We start from the raw sequence: 18,644 nt of genomic DNA on the forward strand, positions 1-18,644 counted from the left end.
CGCCAGTCCTGTTATAGTTCGTCACCATATCCCATGTCTATTTCCTCGCTAGCCATATGTACAACCGACACATTGCCTCATGTCCCCACTGTGCTGGCCGAAGAGTGAGAGTTACCTGACCTGCAGTCTTTGAAAGCCTCCGAACACGCAGACAACAATCCTCGTCAAATCACGCCGGGCGACGAGTATCCTGATCACCCAGCCGCCAAGTCTCTTCCTGCCTCGTTCCCGGCGGCAACCACTGCGCGTTGCTCTGGGCTCTTGTCCGTGCAGTGCCAGGGTCATCCGACTTCTTACTGTCGTCACTGTTACCATTGCTGTAGGAATAGCCGTTTGTGTAGGGATGCGCGGTAGGGTTTGGTGTGATAGACACAGGGCTCTCGAAGACGGTGGCGGGCTGGCTCACTCGCAGCCCATCTGCCGTGTTGAGAGGTAACAAGGGGGTCACCTTGCTTTCGGTCATATTGCGGGCCCTGCGGTCCGCCTTGTTCTTCTCGCTGCTCCTGTCGTAGAGGTAGAGGCCAAAGAAGGTGAGCGCGATGCCCACAGCCTGGAGCGTAGTTGTCGGGCTCCGAAACCATAGGATGGCAATGACAATGACAAACACTCGCTTGAGGAGACTCGCGACCGAGTATGTCACAGGTGACACCATCGAGAGGAGGACGAAGGCCAGTATGTTCTGGCCGAAATGGAAGGTGCCATTGAAGACGTACTCAACGAACAGGCGGCCATGGTCGAAAGTGTTGGGTCCCTCCTCGAGATCGACAGCGCCGTCATGGAGGAAGTCGCCGATGATGCCGATCCCTTCGCTCCAGAACCAGATTGGCGCGGTCAAGACAAAGGCAAGGCCGGAGGAGTAGCACAAGAGGTTCAACTTGTCGAGCTTTCGTGTCGTTGCTGTCAGCCCCTCGGCCTCGGCCCGGGCGGCCTCGTTGAAGAGACGTTTGGAGAATATGTTCTGGGTCACGAAGATGAGGGTGGCCAGGAGCGCATAGACGATTCCAAGGATCTGTCCGCCGAAGTTGGAGTGTTTCCCAGAGCATGCAAGCATGACGCCGGCGGTGAGGGGAATCAATGACAGGTAGGTGGCGGACGGGTACCTGATGTCGTAGATGAAGCGGTAAGCCAGGACGGTGAACAGAGGCGAAAGCCCCTTGATTGTATGGACAAGGGACACGGGTATCAGCGTGGTCGCGTTGGAGCTCAACAGATGGCCTCCTATCTGGAAGAGGGCCAACGGCATGGTTGAGCGGATGACATCCATGCTCGGCGGGCGGATGCCATACTTCAATGCCGGCACGGCTGACCTGACTGTTGAGGACGAAGCCGCGAGCCATGAGAACAGCAGGCAGTAAGCGGATACGAAAAGGAACTGGATCATGGTCAAGGTAGCGGGTTTGGCGAAGGCGTTGAGGATGGATTTGGCCGAAGTATTGGTGAGCGCAGATGACGCGTACCACATGATGCACAGAATCTACAGATACAAATCAGCACAAAGGCACATGCTGCAGGCGCCCCCCGGGGGAGGCATCGGCATGGGAAGGGCATACGATGAGTCTCGGAGAGACAGGGGCCTTAAGGGCGCCGGCGATCTCGTGGGCGTTCTGGCTGACACTGCCGCCTCGAGCCCGAATATTCCTAACAGCTTCGGTGATGCTCTTTTGTCGGCCGTGGCCGCGCGCCGGTGTGCCCGTGGCACCCCACTTGACACCCCGCGCTGAACTGTCTTTCCTAGGGGTCCATCGCTCGCCGCTGGACAGTGCCGAGCTGCCGTTTGAGTAGCCATTCTGCCTGCTGCCGGGGCGCGCTTGGGCGAGGGCAGGGCCGGAGCCGGAGGTGTAGAAGCCGGAGGACGAGTCGAAGTCGGGGAACTTCTCGGTGGTGGCTTCGCGGGAGTCAACGCTTGCGTCTCGGTGGCCCTTGGAACGGTTCTGCGAGTGGTCGCGCCGCTCCGACGCGGAAGACGTCGAATGCGGCATCAGGTGAGGTTGGCCCAAGAGCTGAGGCGATGCAAGGCGAGGCGAGCAAGAGAGAGAGGGCGGATGATTGTGGTAAAACGAGTGACTGGAGAGGCAAAACGAGGTGTCGTTGTCTCTACCGGATCATTGCGTTGACAGCAGATGCCATGGATCGTTGCGCTGGTTTGGGCCGGTGTCGAGGTGCACGCGTGTGCCTTGCTGTCGACTGAGGGGGGGCACAAGGCGCAGGCTTCGGCTTCGCAAGCAGCGATGATGCGATCTTGGAGTGTGTTGGATTGACGGGGAGGGAAGCTGATGTTAGACAGAGTGGAATTGCCCATCCAGTCTACTCGATACTTAGATAAGATACAGCAGCATCACTAGAGTGGGCTAAGTACCAGTATCCAGAAAAAAAATCCCGGCAGGGGCTGGTGCACGCAGGGTGGTTCCGCAGCTTGCAGGCTTGGCATCTCGCTCCATGTACCGCTGCGGGTCTGCTTGCTGCAAAGATACATCCTTGTGGCCCTTGGGTGCTCTGGTCCATCCCTTGCCGCTAAGCACCCGGCCCAGAGCGATACAGTACCACAGTGCCTACAGCAGTAAGTCAGGTACCTGGGTACCTAGGAACCTAGGTAGGTAGGTGGTCTGGCTTGGAGCCACTCCACGCCCGATTTGCTTGAGGCTAACAGCAAATCCACCCGCGTCCTTGGCGCGAACTTTCCAGCCGAAGCTCATCGACATCCTGCACTCAAACTGCCACCACGCGCCTGGCCGGGCTTGACTCTCCCAGCGCAATCCTCTCTCGCTCGAAAGGTCAGGCTTGTCGCCACAGACAGACACCCAGTCCCTCAAGATGGCGGCCCCAAAGATGAGCAAGAATCAGATGCGCCGCGCCAAAAAGAAGGAGCAGAAGAAGGCACAGCCCGCGGTCAGCATCCAGAATACTCCCCAGTTTCCCGTTTCCCCAGGCGCTGACCATATATCACAGTCAGCCACAGAGCCCGTTGAGAGCAGCGAGGCACCCGCGAATGGACAGGAGAATTCCAGCAGCGAGGACGCCCCTGCCAAGGCAGACGACTTGGAAGTGAAGACAGACCATGACGCGCGAGACGCCGCTCCGTCCGATGGACCCGTCGATGTCGCCTTCGATGACGAAGACCCAGCTTTTGCCGAGTACAAGGATATTTTCCAAAAGTTCGGACCGGCGCTGGATGAGACCGAGGTTCAGCGAGAGGCGAATGCCGGCAATAAGGGCGATGTCTTCTTCGACCAGGACGACGACATACCCAGCGAGGAGGAGCAGAGCGGGCAACAAAAGATGTCCAAGAAGAAGAGGAAGAAGCTTCACAAGCTCTCTATCGCCGAGTTGAAAGCTCTTGTTAGGAATCCTGAGGTTGTCGAGTGGCAGGACCCGTCGTCCTCTGATCCGCGGCTACTAGTCCAAATCAAGGCGCAACGAAATGTCGTGCCCGTTCCTGGTCACTGGTCCCTGAAGCGGGAGTATCTTTCGAGCAAGAGGGGGATCGAGAAGCCTCCCTTCAAGCTGCCCAAGTTCATTTCCGACACTGGCATCACCGAGATGCGGGACGCGGTCCTTGAGAAACAGTCCGAGCAGACAATGAAGCAGAAACAACGAGAACGGGTGCAGGGCAAGATGGGAAAACTCGATATCGATTACCAGAAACTCTACGACGCCTTCTTTCGGTTCCAGACAAAGCCAGATTTGACGCGCTTCGGAGATCTGTACCACGAAGGCAAGGAGTGGGAGGCTGATTACAGGTACTTCAAACCGGGTGAGGTCAGCGACTCTCTGCGGGACGCCCTAGGGATGCAGCCAGGGTTCCCACCACCATGGCTCTTGCAGCAACAGCGAGTGGGCCCTCCTCCATCATATCCCCTACTCAAAATACCAGGCCTCAACGCTCCCCTACCAGCTGGGGCATCTTGGGGTTTCGGTCCCGGTCAGTGGGGCAAGCCGCCTGTTGACGAGTACAACCGGCCGATCTACGGTGGTGATATCTTCGGCGTCACGGCCGGCAACCCCGGGGCTCAAGCACAAATGCAAGCCGCGCAGCCACAAGCAGAGCCTATCGACCGCACACTCTGGGGTGAGCTCAAGCCACCGGAGGAGTCTGAAGAAGAGGAGGAGTCCGACGAGGAGGAGTCCGACGAGGATGAGGATGAGGATGCTGATGTTCCGGGTGGCCTTCAAACGCCCGGGGGATTAGAGACTCCTGGCGGTCTGAACAGTTCCGTACCAACGGATTACGGTGGGCCTGGTGGCGTTGAGAGCAGCATGGCGGGCGAATTCGACCTGAGGAAGCAGCGCCGTGGTTATGAGACGGAAGAGAGTGCCGGGCCACGATCAGCATACCAAGTCGTTCCCGAAAGACAGGCCCGGGCCGAGGGCTTCTTTGGAAGCGATAGAGTGTACGACCTGTCCAAGAATAAGACCGGCGTGCCTATCCTTGGCCAGGATGATGAGAGTCGCAAACGAAAGAAGCCAGGCGATGTGGACGTTGCTCTTGACCCAGAGGCCTTGGCAAGCCATGATGGCATTAGCAAGGATGAGCTGCGCAGGAGGTTTGAGGAGGGCCGCAAGGAGGATGCGATCGGCAAGCAGTGGCAGTATGATGACGACCTCAGCGAAATGATCGCGCAGGAGAGTCGCAAGAGGGTCAAGCGGGATGAGGAGAAGCGCGGCGGTGGTGACAAGAAGAAGGAGACGAAGTACCGCTTTTAGATTTGTGGTAAACTGTCAACTCTTTCAGAAAGCAATCGCATTGGGGACGTGGAGAATTGTGTCAGCCCATTCCGTCCGTATTGGCGATGAAAGTGTAACACGTTTCCGTTCAAAGTAAATTCGCGGGTTAAGGAACAAACAGCACCCGAGGAAACGGTCGCTTGGGCAGCCATAATAGTGGTGACCAAAATTGACATCGGTGGCTTCGCACACAGGAGGATCGCCATGGTACCTGGACTCGTTGCAGCAAGACCCGGCAGGGTAGCCACGGAGCAAGCCATGCTAGCAGTAGTTTCCGGGATTTTGACATCCGAGTGCACGAGAGGAAGTATTTCAGAGAACAATCAAGTACTCGTTGTTAAGTTGTCGACGACATACATATGCTGTAGTGAGATGCTGGTAATGCCGCAGGATGTGGAAAGTCACAACGTCCTTCTTCGGCCCGGTGGTTGACGTCCAATCCTGCGATATGTCTGTCACAAGGCCGTGGACTTTACGTTGTCCGCTGCACAATTATGCACGCAAGAACCATTCTGCGAGCGCTGCACGATCTACCTAGATTGTTCACGGGGCCCTTGTAACAGCCAACAGGTGCAGACTACAATATGGTTAGGCGTGCACGCATGATAAAAAGAGACAGTTCATTGGACCAGCAGGAATGGGTCATCTACTCAACTATTTCCATGGTCGTAAAAAGACTCATTGCTGCTCAGGATCCAGGGAAGACTGTCCTTGCGCAACAGACGGCGGTGCTTGTGAACTCTGAGCACCTTGGAGACCAGCTTCAACACACTAGTACGACAGTATCTCTGACGAATATGTCGAGAACGCGAAGTCAGGCTTGATTTCCAGGTCGGCGAAAGGAGCCGGGGCAGTATCCAGAGACATGGGAGGCTTTGTGGCATACGGTTGCACATGGAATTTGGAACACATCGATATCGGAGATATATCACGCGACAAATTAATAACACGGTCACACTTGCATAGTTTTGCCACAACCTGGGGATTCAGATGCTGCGACAATCTCATTTTCGAGCTCGAATTTGACTTTGCCGAATTGTGCTGCCTCAGACAAGGGTATGCTGGCCAAGTAGACGTGATTGAAAAGCTCTGAGAATATTCGCCTTGCAACACTCCTTGCCCGATTGAAACACTCATGATTTGTAGCTCCCTTGTGTTAACATAGGAGCGAACGAGCGCACGCCCGGGAACATCCAGTGTCCCCTCATAGATGACCTTGGGAATCGCACCCGTTCAGGCCGGCTATTAAATATGACGCAGGCTCTGAATCCAGGATCCCTTACAACGGAGTGGAGCGCGAATCGGAGAAAAGAACTCAATAATTCTACTTGACACACTGTCTTTCTTCCTCGTACTTTCTCTGTGGGTTTTCTGTTTTTCTCGCCTTCCCTTTCACCCCATCCACACACGTTGTTTCAAAGTGCCTGTACTCGTAGCATGGTCACTGTAGCAGTGCATCTCTGGAGTTGAGCATTCTTGGATAACAACTTCCATAGTGACGATGTTGACTTATTAATTGTTGATGCACCATAGGAAACTCGGGTCAAGAGGACAAGGCCAGCCGTTTTCACAGAACAATTTCAATTTTGTGGTAGTAAATGGGGGTCACAGTTAAGTGGGAGGGGAGGGGGATTGTACATCTTTAGATGACATGCTCTCTGGCCCTTCTGCACTCAGAACCTGGCCATATGTCCTCTTCGAATCGCGCATTCTGCCAGACTTATGGTGCCTTCCACAATTTCGGACTCTGTTGAGTGGTTCGTTTGTGCTTCTTCTGGTTATCTCCACGTTGTAGCGGGAATGAAACTTTGAGGGAAACACAAGTCTCAGTCCAATCATATTTAGTTCCGTCTTACTTTACTCACATCCCTTTCAGTACAAAAGCATGTTATATCCAGTTCTGTCATTGTTTTGGAAGTCTCGGGTTAATAGAAGCCAAGGGCACTGCAGTGTATCTACTCATAGATGCAATGGTTTCGGGCCGGTATTATTCGAAAGAAGTGATAGGATAAAGCCACTCTCTATTCTCCTCTTGCACGAACAGGGAGCTTGCTTGAAGAAGTGAAACGGCTTCACGCATTGTGGAAACAGATCCCCGAGTCCGTATTTCCTGGGCTATAAATTGTTGCACCTAACTTCCAAGATCACTCCCAGAAAGCGGGATTTCTAAAACAACTTCGTTCCAATAACGTCGATATAGAGTTCCGTGTGCACACAACTCTCGCGCACTGTTCAAGCCGGATTGCCAACCAGGATGACTATCGGGAATCAAAAACAACTAGAGACAACAATTGAGATTGGTTGAGGTGGTGTGTGATTTCTTATGAAAGGATATTGTACGCGTAATTTCTCGCTACCTTAACATGCTATAACCACGAGTCCCGTAGGGACTTTCCTAGAGGTCTGTTGCCGTCCTGACTAGGCGATTAAATAGCGTGATGAAAGTATCACTAGACACCGAATTCGCCATAGATGAGCTTCGATGCAGCCATGAACGACGATAAGGCACAGTCGGATCTGCATACATGGCTTGCTCTGGCCGTCCGTGCGTATGGGGGAATGAGGAAGTGAGCTCTAGGTAACCCCCGGACCAGCGGTGTGCAAGCGGTTCAAGATCAGGAGTGAAGCTAGACCGGTTGGCAGATTAAGCGGTTCGAATTCCTGAGCGGGTTAGACCGATCTAAACGGTTTGAACAGTCAAGCGTCTAGGGGGAAGGAACAGGGGGAAGCAGAAGACCAATCCAGAGGGCCTTCGACATGAACTGGAAAGAATCAGATTCTGAGCTGGAACCATGTTCTGGAGATCCCTTCTGAAGTTCCTTTTAGGAGCTCTTTTCCCTTCCCTTTCCCAGCCCGGCCGGTCGACTTAGTGATACTCTGTACGGAAGGAGCGACTTCCTCTTGAGTGTGTGTTGAACCGCGCTAAACCTGAACACCAGCTTTAAACCGCTTAGGCATTCTAAATCGCTTCATCTTGTGAGCGGTCCAACTTCCTCTCTCAATTACCCGCGCTTTATATCCCCGCCCAAACGGTGACTACACCGCTCAACCACCGATTAAAGGAACCACCAAGCCTCGGTATCAAGCGCGAATATATCGACATGGCCAAGTAGACAGGACATGCTATGCCCCTTGCGTCCACCAGTGCACCGTGTTCCACCACAGATGCTGCACCCAAACGACACAGGAGAGACTCGCAACGTCCCGATTCAAGATCATGTCTTGCATTGAGTAATCTCGAGCAACGAATATGGTGCGCAACTTATATTCGACCTGACCTGGACAAACCCAGACAACTTTAGAAGAGATGCTCCGCACATGCTGCCGATATGAGGTGTATTATCATTGACTAGTAGGTTTGATGCTATCGCAACTGTAAGGTGAAGATGCTTTTACAGATCAGGCTGTCTCAGACGCCATGGAGACCAGACACCACCGGGGTGGGAGCCGCTTCTCTCGACTTTCCCACATCTCGCTCGCAGGGTTCGTGTGTGTGGATGGTGTGATCTTGTAGATCACCTATGCGAAATGTCTGTTGCCACTGTGCTCAATGTTGCAATCTTCAACGGGAAAGTATGCTGTCTGCTGCCCACCAAAGCTGCAGAACCTGTGTCCTCCAGGACATATCGGCAATGGAAAGGCTCATTTGACTCCATCTGTCAAAGCTATGGCCTTCCCGGGCTCTCATTTCTCGAATTGAGCTGCTTCTGATCAGGCTGGGGGAGTGCGGACCAAGCGTCTTCGCCAGCTTGAGCGTCCACGCAATCCAAGCCTGGCGAATTGCTCCATCGTGCCGAAACTCGCTGCAGCGGATGTGGTGATCACGCTTCCTGAAGCATCATGCCTAGACCACTCAACTCCCATAGCCAGCCTGCGAAGATGCGCATTCATTACATCGCCAATCTTGGTGCTCAACTGGAATCTGCGCCTTGTCCTTGACGCAGTCCTCGTGATACAGAGGTTTCTTGCAGTCCTGTGGATTTTGCAATTAGCCAACGCTGACATTGCCTTCTAAAGGATTCGTAACTTACCTCGTTCGAGCAGATAAGCAACTGCGGGCCGCGAACATTCCGCCCACAGACCGCGCATCCCTTGGAGCTACGGTGTTGGCCCTCCTTAGGAGGCTGCTGCGAAGACACTTGTTCTGTCTCTGGCGGCTTCTGACTCCGGGCTTCTTGTATGCGAGATTGTACCTGCCTGACGGTGTCATCATCTAGACCCCTTGCGATGAGGACCGTGAGATGTTTGCCGAATTCCTGTATACGAGATTGCGAGCTGAGAAGCCACTGCATCTTCTCATTCACGAATTCAAGCACCGCGCGTGAAATGAAGGCATCCGAGCTTATGTGTCTCTTGTGGATGAACGCGTCCCACTGCTTGATGTAGTCTTTCTCGGCAGCATCGACGTCAATGAAATCCTGGACAATATCTCGATGCTTCTGAATGAGCCACGTATCATCGGCTACAGACTGTCGAACCTCTGTACCAGGTATCAATTTGGCCTTGCTCAGAGAGTCAAACAGCGGCTGCTTGGTTTCTGGAACAAGAACCTTCTTCTCCTTTCGACGGCCTCCAGATCTCTGCAACTGTGTCAGTATTGAGTCCTCGTGCAGGTGGCTTCGTGGGGCCCTTCTTCCTCTTCCACGCTTACCTGTGATGGCCTCACCTGGCCCGTCCTTGTCTGTGACGCTTTGTGGGCCGGCACGACTGGCCCATCGTCGTTATGCGGCCCTAAGCGGGATTTGACCCAAGAGTCGTCACCCTCCACGTACTTGTCTAAATCGAAAGCTTTGGTCGGCTTGCCCAGCTGGTATATCGTGGGCCGCAGTAAAGGGCCCCCGTTGACGGGTACACAAGACACGTCCACTGGGCCTCCCGTCTTCACAGACGAAAGACTGACCTCAAATTTATATTGCGGATGGCTGGGAAGATGTGCGCGAAGCTGAGCCAATGACTGGTGCGAGGCGTGACAGAAGCAGCAAGCGAAACCTAGTACGAGAACTTCCTTGACCGGCCCGGATTCTCTGGGAAGATGGTAGAGAATGCGATCTGCGTCAGCCCTCCTCGCTTCCGCCTTTGCCAGCCGATTGCGGCCTTTTCTCCCCTGTGCTCGGTTGCTGAGGTCTTTGAGGTTATAATTTTTATTCCCCCTTATCCTGAGCGAGCGGCTAGGTGTCAATTCACCTTCCGCTTCCTCCTCCATGTCATCCTCGACAAGGCTGGGGTGCCCATTCGTCAGGTTCCCGTTCAACAGGTTCCCGTCGACTTGGGCTCCGTTGACATGACCATTTGTGACTGGCGGGGGCTCATCTTGCTGATCTGCAAGGGCTGCAGAGTAGGGGGAAATCCTCTCCCGATTGTTCCACAAAGGCCGCTCTGGGAGTGCTGTCGTCGCTCTCACATCAATGTCCAGAACAAAATCGGTTCTGGCACCTTGACCAGCTCCCTTATGTAGCCTCAAGAATCCCGACCTCCGACCTCCATCAATGATCTTTGGGATCTCGGCCGCAAGCGTCCAGTGACGTGATGTTGTGGAGTGGGCAAGAAACACGTCTTCGTCGGAGTTTGTGTTCACCAGGTTCAAAGGTGGCCAATTGCGGTCACCGGCTGATTCAAGTTCCAAAAACATTGAGTACTGGTCCGCAAGGTCGAAGACTGCGTCGTCGTCGCGCTCCACGTAGATCTTCTCTTCGGGAATGTGAAATGGCTGAGGCAGGTAGACTCTGGCCATCTGGGACAAACCAGCCAGATTCTGAAAAGTTTTGATGGTGCATATTTGGCTGTCACAATAGAGGCTGCGAACCTCACCAGGCGTGTGCCTCGCGGTGGTGATTGTGATTTTGCAACGGGCTCTGATGCTTGTGGCATCCTTGGTAGCAGGAGGAATGGTTCCATTCAGAGCTGGGTTCAGCCTTGGGTGAGCCAAGTCCTTGTGGGCAATCTTGAGGACCTCGATCCGAACTGCGCGTTGAATCTCGCCTGGCTCACTGGGCAGCAGGAGGCTGTCAATATCCTGGCCTATGCCGGAGTCCGGAGAACTCTCAGCAAAACGACGTCGCTTTGCGGGGCGCGCGTAATGATCGTCATGGCCGTTTGTTAACTTGGAGTGACTGTCGTCGGACTTGAATCCTACAGTTGCGGACTGTAGATAGTTGATGGCGATAATCCAGTTCCTGTGAAGAAAGGGAAGACTTCGGGTGCGTGCGACAGACTTCGTCATGGTCGCGCTGAGGCATGCGAGCCGCAGGGCCGAGGCTGTGAGGGCCGATCTAGGATCTTGAGACCAGATGAGTGGTCTCGCGTCTATTTCGTGAGTGGGAGCCTCGTTGGTGTCAGACTGGGAGTCTGCGAGGCAAATTGCGACGCGTCGCGCTTGCTGTCCCGGAGAAGTAAAAGAAGGATGTCCGCAGACGGCACGCTATGCAGCCCCAATACTTTGATGGACGAGCAAGGGCCGAAATGGACAGGTCCGGGTGAAGACCGGCTGGATACCAAATTTGACGCTGACGATGTTTTTGCAGGGGCCGGGAGCGACGGGCGACGGGCGACGGGCGACGGGCGACACAGCCGGCTGCGAGTGGCGGGTGGATGACAGCTGGCAGGGCTGTAGAGGGAACAGATGATGAGGCAAGATGGCTGGCTGGTGATTTGCGGCTTGGGAGGGTGGTGGTAGAGAAGAGGCCGGGCCAACCTGAGATTGAGGTCTATTGACAGACTGCCTCTGGGGATCCCATCCTCAGTGCAGGGCGACCCGTGTTCGTGTTTGTGCCTGGGCCTGGGTCTGGGTATCAGTGTGGCGCGGGAGTGACCAGAACAACAAGGCCCAGGGCAGCAGCGGAGACGGGACCAGTGGCGAGGCGACCTGTCTGAAGCGTTGAGGCTGGCGATCAATTCATCGAGGCGCGACGCGTGTCTGATCTTTCACTCTCACGCACTCGCTCTCTCACTCAACTCGCTCACTGCGGCGCGGTAGGGAAACAGCCTGGAAGAACCCATCGCGATTGCTACTGCTACTGCTGGAAATGGGCTGACCCTTGTCATGCTTGGTGGCCAGTGCTCCGGCCAATTGCAGCCCACGAAACAGGGTGGGTCTCCAGATAGTAGACTACCTGTGCTCCCGCCAAGAGGGAATGAGGAACCTATGTCCTTCGCTAACTTGCTGGCCCCCCAAACAGCCTGGCCCAAAGGGAAACCTGGGCTGGAGAAGCCCGAGGCAGCAGAGGAGTGTGAGTTGTCCAAGCAAGCAGGCGGCAGTAAGAAAACAGTTGACCGGATGCTTATGCCTGTCCTGTTCAGCCTTTGTTCTTACATTGAAACACGCTTCTGCCTGGCGCAATCGCCCGCCAAATTGCGCGGGATTTCACAAGAAAAGGCCAGGGCTGGAGCCTTGCTAAAGCCGTCCAACTCGCGCAACACTCGGCATCTAGCCGTGCGGGATTCAAAGTATAAGTATAGTCATGTTGGATCAATCGCATCTGGAGGCCAAGCAATTGATACGATCCGTGTCGAATAGAAATAGAGCGGGTGGTTGCGATGTCTTCTATCCTTTTGCTACGGGCGCTGACTTCAAGGATCCCGGCCCAGGCAGAAGCACAACAGTAACCCGGGTTGATCCCACTGACTGCAACGCAGACCTCTTTGTCACAGCGTGCACCCAAATTCCTGCAACAGGTGACCGGAAGGTCGTTGGGAAGGCAGGAAGGCGATGCGATTCTGACTGCTGGGAATGGCCTTGTCTGCGCCAAGAACGGGGCCAGAAAAGCTAAAGGCTACAGTTCTCCAGCCTTGCTTGAATGCCGATAGAGCAAGCTCCTCTTCGGCACGTACCACTACCTGTGGAATACTATTTATGCTCAAGTTGGTCTTTTTCGTTTGTTTTTGAAAAACACCCAGTCCAGGCGGCGACGTGAGGAACATTTCAAACTAGCTGTCCATGCCGACCAAACACTAGCGACTATTTTCGCCAGCCTTGTGCACAGGTGCTGGGAGATTTGGGAATAGAACTGTACAGTGATCTTCAACGCTCAATCGAGCGGTGTACCAGGCGCACAATTTTTTTTTTTTTCAAAAAAATAAAATATGGCAATGCATGATTAGATTGATCGGTAATTTGATGATGTATTGGTCCGCTGCCACTTCTGTGAGAATAGAAAGCTAAAGCAAATCTGAGCCAAATCTCCAACCCCCTAGGTAGTAGACTTCTTGGTGTTGATCTCCGAAGCCGACAATTCTCCCAACGGCTTTGTTTGAGCAGCGAGGCGTGCTGCTTTCTTCCGCGCATACCTCTCACGACGCCTAGCTTTCAGCCTCTCGTGTTGCTCTGTACTCATATTCTCAACACGTTGTGAGGCATTCTTCTTTTCATGTTGCTCCATACTCAGATTGTCAATGCGATGCCTATCCTTCACCTTGTCATGTTGCTCCGTTCTCATATTCTCAACACGTTGTGAGGCATTCTTCTTTTCGTGTTGCTCCGTACTCAGATTGTTGATACGACGCCTATCCTTCACCTTGTCATGTTGCTCCGTACTCAGATTCTCGACACGATTTCCAGCTTTCTTCCTGTCGTGTTGCTCCGTACTCATATTCTCGACACGATCTCTAGCTTTCTTCCTGTCGTAGACCTCAGTGCTCAGATTTTCGACACGTTGTGAGGCCTTCTTCCTTTCGTGTTGCTCCGTACTGAGATTCTCGACACGGGCTCTAGCCTTGTTCTTCTCATGTTGTTCCGGACTTAGATTCTCGACAAGTCTTTTGGCATTTCGTAGTTCAGGAGTTGAAACTCCAGTGATGGTCTCAGCCCATGCCGGTCTGCTGCAGGCTCCTTTCCAAGACGGATTCGTGGACCATATCGGAAAATTCCAGTAGTCTGCCTTGTGTCCGGAGGTGCACATTGTAAGGAGTACCTCAGCCAGGATCGTCAGGACGCGGAAGTGAAGGAGTTCTTGGACGTCGTCCAACTCTGTTATTGGTACCATCTTGTGAACACCATCCACGATCTTGGGAACCAAGATCTCCAACTTGGAGGCTTGAGCCCACTGAACAGGCTTATCTTGCTTCTTCGCCTCCTTGATGATCGCCAACAGAGTGTTAGTCGAGTTGCGAGAAGTGTTCCGGTCGTTTTGGCGTGCAAGACCTCCCGAACTTGAAGGAGAAGAACCCAGGCGGGTCCCTGATCCGCCGTAAAAGTCATCACCAGCTAGGCAAAGGTAGACGCTGAATGAGGCAGAAAGTTCTTGGACTTCAATGGCGTGCAGGTTCTGTGGAGTTTCTCCGGACTCAAGCCAGGTGACGACTACTGGTAAGACGTAATGATAGATCTCCGCGGCCCAGTGAAGTGAAGGAGAGCTGGTAAGAATATGGGTGTTTAGCTCATTGGAAATCTTGTCTCCCCTGTTGATAAGAATATTGACGAGAAACGTAAAATGCTGGACAAGCTTTGGTGGATGTTCCAGGATCTTGGAGTCATGGACGCGGGCTTTGAAGATGACTGGGTTTGCGTTAATGTAGGCCTTGATGTAAGGAAGTTGAGCTGGCGTCGGGTCGGTAGTGAAAGAGATTGGATGGTTCTGGATGTCGACAATCAGTTTGCCGTCAACGGACGACTAATCCGAAGACGGCTCCATGATCAACGCCAGGGTTCGAACGCAGATGAGTGCCGTGATGATGCGTCTGAGTTGCCAAGTTGGGGGCTGAATGCTGAAAAGAGTGGGGCTTTGGCTGCAGGCAGCGGCGGAGCGGAGTTATTCCTTCCCGGCCCGCTCTTTCCTTCATTCTCACCAAAGGACTGGCAGCACGAGAGCACCTAGCAATGTGCGCTATAATTTTGTTAGTTCGGCAGCAAAGTGGATTTAATATAGCTCTCCAACCTGCAGGTACCTTTACACCATAACCACACCCAACAAGTACTTACTGCAATGGGGATGCGTTTTAACACTTAAAAGAAATTATAATTTTCCTTAATTATATAAATAATATTAATAAAGGAGTCATTGAGGATTAAGGTGTGTTTTTTTGCATTACCAGCTAAATTTTAATGTAAGAGGGGAGAGCTGATCTAAACGACAGGGGGGGCATCACTTCATTTTCCACACACAGCGGAGAAACGTCAGTATCCTTCCCGTCTCTCCTCGAATGTATGTGCGATATCTACGGGCACAGGCACTGGCGAAGGCGAAGGCGAAGGCGCAGTCACTGCGGTGTGAGGGCCTCTGTTCGCCAGGGCTGCGACCACCGTTTGGTGCATGGCTACGCCCTACCCAGGCTCGTCCTGTGTCCAGCAAACCCAATGGCCCAGGTTCGCCCGACAAGCCGGGAGGGAAAGAAGGCGAGGAAGGAGAAGACAATAGCGAACAGGCACAACCACCCGGCGTATCCGACACGAGCGAGACCAAGCGACAGCAGCTGTTCTCCCCACTCCCCTCCGGCAGAGGACGTGCGACCAACTCCGCGACGAGCAACGGGCTCCCTCCACTCAATCTTCCCCGCTGGTTCCTGGACGATCATGTACACATCTCGGATTCGAAGGACGCAACGGGAGATCGACTGTGGGACAGCCTTTGGCGCTACTTCCGATCCGAACGCCCTGTGTCCAGCCCTGGGCAGGAGCTCGGCGGTATTTGGGCGTCCGCCTCCCAAGAAGCGAGCGCACCGTCTGCTGAGCGGGCCATCGGCCGTGAGCTCGTATCGACCATCTCTGCCGAGCTGGGCGCAAAACCTGCCCCAACAAGGGCTACCAAGGAACCCAAAAAGCGCCCTATCTCGCTACTGTACGTGCACAATTACAAGGGCAGCCGGGTCGCGAATGACATTGTCGGGCATGTTGCTACGGAGTTGTCCGCCGATGTCATACATCTGGACGCCGCAAGATTGGCTAGTATTGTTGGGGCATACCTTGGGTCAACTCTGTACTTTGGACGCAGCCAAATTTCGATGCTGGGCTATGCCGCAGCTGAAGCGAATGGCAGATCCTTCACCACGCCCTCGACGTCGGAGGGTGACGACGATATCCTAGCCAAGGGGATGAGCGTTGTGAAGCTGCTATCGCCAGCCAGAGACGACCGCGCCACCTGGGATGATCTGAAATCAACACACGCCCTCAAAGAGATTGTTGGCTCGGCTGCTGCCAAGAGGAGGCTGGGCGGGCAGTTGGACAAGCCGGAGCGGCTCATCGTACATGTGCATAACTATGTCGAGCTCATGATGACTACGGAGGGTGCATCAATCCTCGAGAAATTGAGGACCGTTGTCGACCGTCTCTGGCAGGACGGATCCAGCGTCGTCATCGTCGGCTCTGTTTCCAATGACATGAATGCCTCCAAGCAGTGGCACAGCAAAGTCAAAGAGTTGAGCAGCGGTGACTGTTACCCTATCGTCTTCTCTTCCAGCACTGACGAGCTTCCAGAGCTCAAGACATGGGAACAGCAGGACAATGTCCTCGACAATCTGAGTAACATCAATTGGATGCTGGAATGCCTCAGAGGTGAGCAGGCACATATACTGCTGCTCAATGGCTCGGAGTCTGACTCTAACGAGGCTGTACGCGAGCTTGTCATCCATCTTTCTAGCGGCATCTACTCAAACCACTGGATATATCGAATTTGTACTCAAGCCATTGGTTTGGAAAGATTGACTGGCATTCTTGATGCCTCGACGCTTGCAGAGGCTCTCAAACAGATGAAACTGGTAGATCGGGCGCGCTCCAATATGTTCGGAGACCTCGCAAAGTGCTCCGCCGTTCCTACACTGGCCCCAAGCTCCCCAATTCAGGATCTCATATCCTTGGGCAACAGCATCACTTCTGAGGCCACATCTTCATCCGGCCGACGGAAAGGCCCCCCCGGGGATCTTGACGATGAGGAGAAGAAGCTCCTCTCAGGCATTGTCAACGTGGACGAGATACATACGACGTTTGACGAGGTGATTGTGCCTCCAGAGATCCGCGAATCTCTGATGGCCCTTACGACCCTCTCCATCCAGCACCCCAAGGCATTCTCATATGGAGTACTCGCACGTGAGCGCATCCATGGATGTCTGTTGTATGGCCCGCCCGGCACCGGCAAGACCCTGATGGCCAAAGCAGTCGCAAAAGGCTCCGGGGCAAACATGCTCGAAATTAGCGCAGCTTCTATTAACGACATGTGGGTTGGAAACAGCGAGAAGAACGTGCGAGCCGTTTTCTCTCTTGCTCGAAAACTGTCGCCCGTGGTCGTCTTCCTTGATGAGGCGGACTCACTCCTCGGCTCGAGGGGGCGCCAGCCCAACAGGGGCGGATACAGGTAGGCTTCCAGATGTCCTTCTCCGAATTGTAGAAGCCTCGTGAGAGGGCATGGCGAGGAGCAATCGACTGACAACCTTCTCACAGAGAAACAATCAATCAGTTCCTGCGAGAGTGGGATGGCCTGACCAATGCACTAAACACAGCAGATATTCGTTCTAGTCAGCACCAACGCCCCACAAGACCCTTGACGAGGCTGTACTGAGACGACTTCCAAGGAGGATACTACTGGATCTTCCGTTGAGAGCCTCGAGGCTGGCGATCCTTCAATCGCTGCTCAGGGATGAAATGCTGGACCCTGCTGTCTCACTCGAACAGCTCGCGTCCGACACAGAACTCTACAGCGGCTCGGACCTGAAGAACCTCGCCGTAGCGGCAGCTATGGAGGCAGCCAAGGAGGAGCTCGCGGCGAAGGAGGTAGACGTAGCGTACGAGTTCCCAGTAAAGCGTATCCTGACCAAGGCGCACTTCGAAAAGGCGTCCAAGGACATTAGCGCCTCCATCTCAGAGGACATGCAGAGTCTCAAGGCTCTTCGCAAGTTCGACGAACAGTACGGGGACGCCAGGCGGAAAAAGAAGAGAAGTCGGATGGGTTTCGAGGTTGTACCCCAGGTTACCAAGTCCGAGGACGCAATGATTAGAAAGTAATGGGTCGGATTCCCGAATCATTTACTTGTAAATACAAGATAGACTTCGTGTATAAAGGACTTCACGGTGGCTTACTGCTTGCTGGATATCGCGGCATCATCTACTGGGCAAGGACCAAATGGCCCCGGTGTGCTGCTTCGGGGGCGCTTCTGTATTGATATTCTCCCCTCTCAGCAGTGGTACACTACTCCAGTCAATCAGGGTTAGTTGAGCCTCCAAGGGGATGGTAGCCAAATAGTGTCTTGTTTTTAGGAAAGACTCCCCCCCCCGGGGCTTTGTTCTCATCATCATACCTCATCACTCGTCACGTACCGAGCCCATTTACTCACCCGCGCCCATATAACCCTTACTATTTCGCGAGCAATCCTCACACACTCGCCCATAATGGTCACGGCCAACCAGCTCAGCGTTACAGGAGGGAACGCCACCAGACGGGTCGGCTGGTCTTTAATGCAGCATAATTCGCAATGGTTGCCTCATCTGGCGCATGGGGACACTCATCACTGGCTATTGGCAGGCGTGGTCATCGTTACTCAACGTCGACGCCTGGAACAGAGAGCCGGTGCGCTACATTTATCAGGAAACGAGAACTCAATGAAACTTCTAGAATGCAGCTCGAGTTACATGACACCAAGAGGTTTAACAGATGCTTACTTGCTGGGCCTGGTGATAGCCCTTAGTGGGTACAGCATTTTCTAGGTTAATCAGAACGGAACTAAGTGCGGCTAGTTGATAACCTCCATTTTCACGCTACGCTCTACCAAGGCCGAAACCCTCCTATTACAGTATTTTCTGTTCCGAGTCGGGCCAGAGTTTGTTCGCTCTTTGCTGTGTAGATCTGGCGCATGTGTTGTCTGTTATCGAGCGGTTATATGCTCAAGGTGTCATGCCAGCTCTGTTATGCTTTAGATGCTGACCTAGCCCCGGTTTGATTTGAGGTTGGAAGGCAGATGCCCTCCTTAGAAGTGGTCGCCCACAGCCTACATCAACCAAGCTT

At 53.7% G+C, this 18,644-nt stretch overlaps 5 protein-coding genes across 5 annotated transcripts; 2 read left to right on the plus strand and 3 right to left on the minus strand.

Moving 5' to 3' along the window:
* Positions 1–169: 169 nt before the first annotated feature.
* On the minus strand, positions 170–1,979 carry INS49_011730 (uncharacterized protein; the record flags this gene model as incomplete). The annotated part of the gene is made up of 2 exons (XM_043172440.1): positions 170–1,474; positions 1,551–1,979. The coding sequence occupies 2 exons, from the start codon at positions 1,977–1,979 to the stop codon at positions 170–172; spliced, it is 1,734 nt and encodes a 577-aa protein (XP_043024185.1).
* Positions 1,980–2,811: 832 nt separating this feature from the next.
* On the plus strand, positions 2,812–4,701 carry INS49_011731 (uncharacterized protein; the record flags this gene model as incomplete). Its single annotated transcript, XM_043172441.1, has 2 exons — positions 2,812–2,886; positions 2,947–4,701. The coding sequence occupies 2 exons, from the start codon at positions 2,812–2,814 to the stop codon at positions 4,699–4,701; spliced, it is 1,830 nt and encodes a 609-aa protein (XP_043024186.1).
* A 3,874-nt stretch (positions 4,702–8,575) lies between these two features.
* On the minus strand, positions 8,576–10,942 carry INS49_011732 (uncharacterized protein; the record flags this gene model as incomplete). The annotated part of the gene is made up of 4 exons (XM_043172442.1): positions 8,576–8,695; positions 8,754–9,302; positions 9,374–9,498; positions 9,907–10,942. The coding sequence occupies 4 exons, from the start codon at positions 10,940–10,942 to the stop codon at positions 8,576–8,578; spliced, it is 1,830 nt and encodes a 609-aa protein (XP_043024187.1).
* A 1,966-nt stretch (positions 10,943–12,908) lies between these two features.
* INS49_011733 (uncharacterized protein) lies at positions 12,909–14,968 on the minus strand (the record flags this gene model as incomplete). The annotated part of the gene is made up of 2 exons (XM_043172443.1): positions 12,909–14,327; positions 14,888–14,968. The coding sequence occupies 2 exons, from the start codon at positions 14,966–14,968 to the stop codon at positions 12,909–12,911; spliced, it is 1,500 nt and encodes a 499-aa protein (XP_043024188.1).
* A 42-nt stretch (positions 14,969–15,010) lies between these two features.
* INS49_011734 (uncharacterized protein) lies at positions 15,011–17,647 on the plus strand (the record flags this gene model as incomplete). The annotated part of the gene is made up of 4 exons (XM_043172444.1): positions 15,011–15,019; positions 15,079–17,000; positions 17,087–17,160; positions 17,247–17,647. The coding sequence occupies 4 exons, from the start codon at positions 15,011–15,013 to the stop codon at positions 17,645–17,647; spliced, it is 2,406 nt and encodes an 801-aa protein (XP_043024189.1).
* Positions 17,648–18,644: the final 997 nt, after the last annotated feature.

Source organism: Diaporthe citri (assembly GCF_014595645.1).
Source record: "Diaporthe citri strain NFHF-8-4 chromosome Unknown scaffold_5, whole genome shotgun sequence".
Classification (NCBI taxonomy): domain Eukaryota; kingdom Fungi; phylum Ascomycota; class Sordariomycetes; order Diaporthales; family Diaporthaceae; genus Diaporthe; species Diaporthe citri.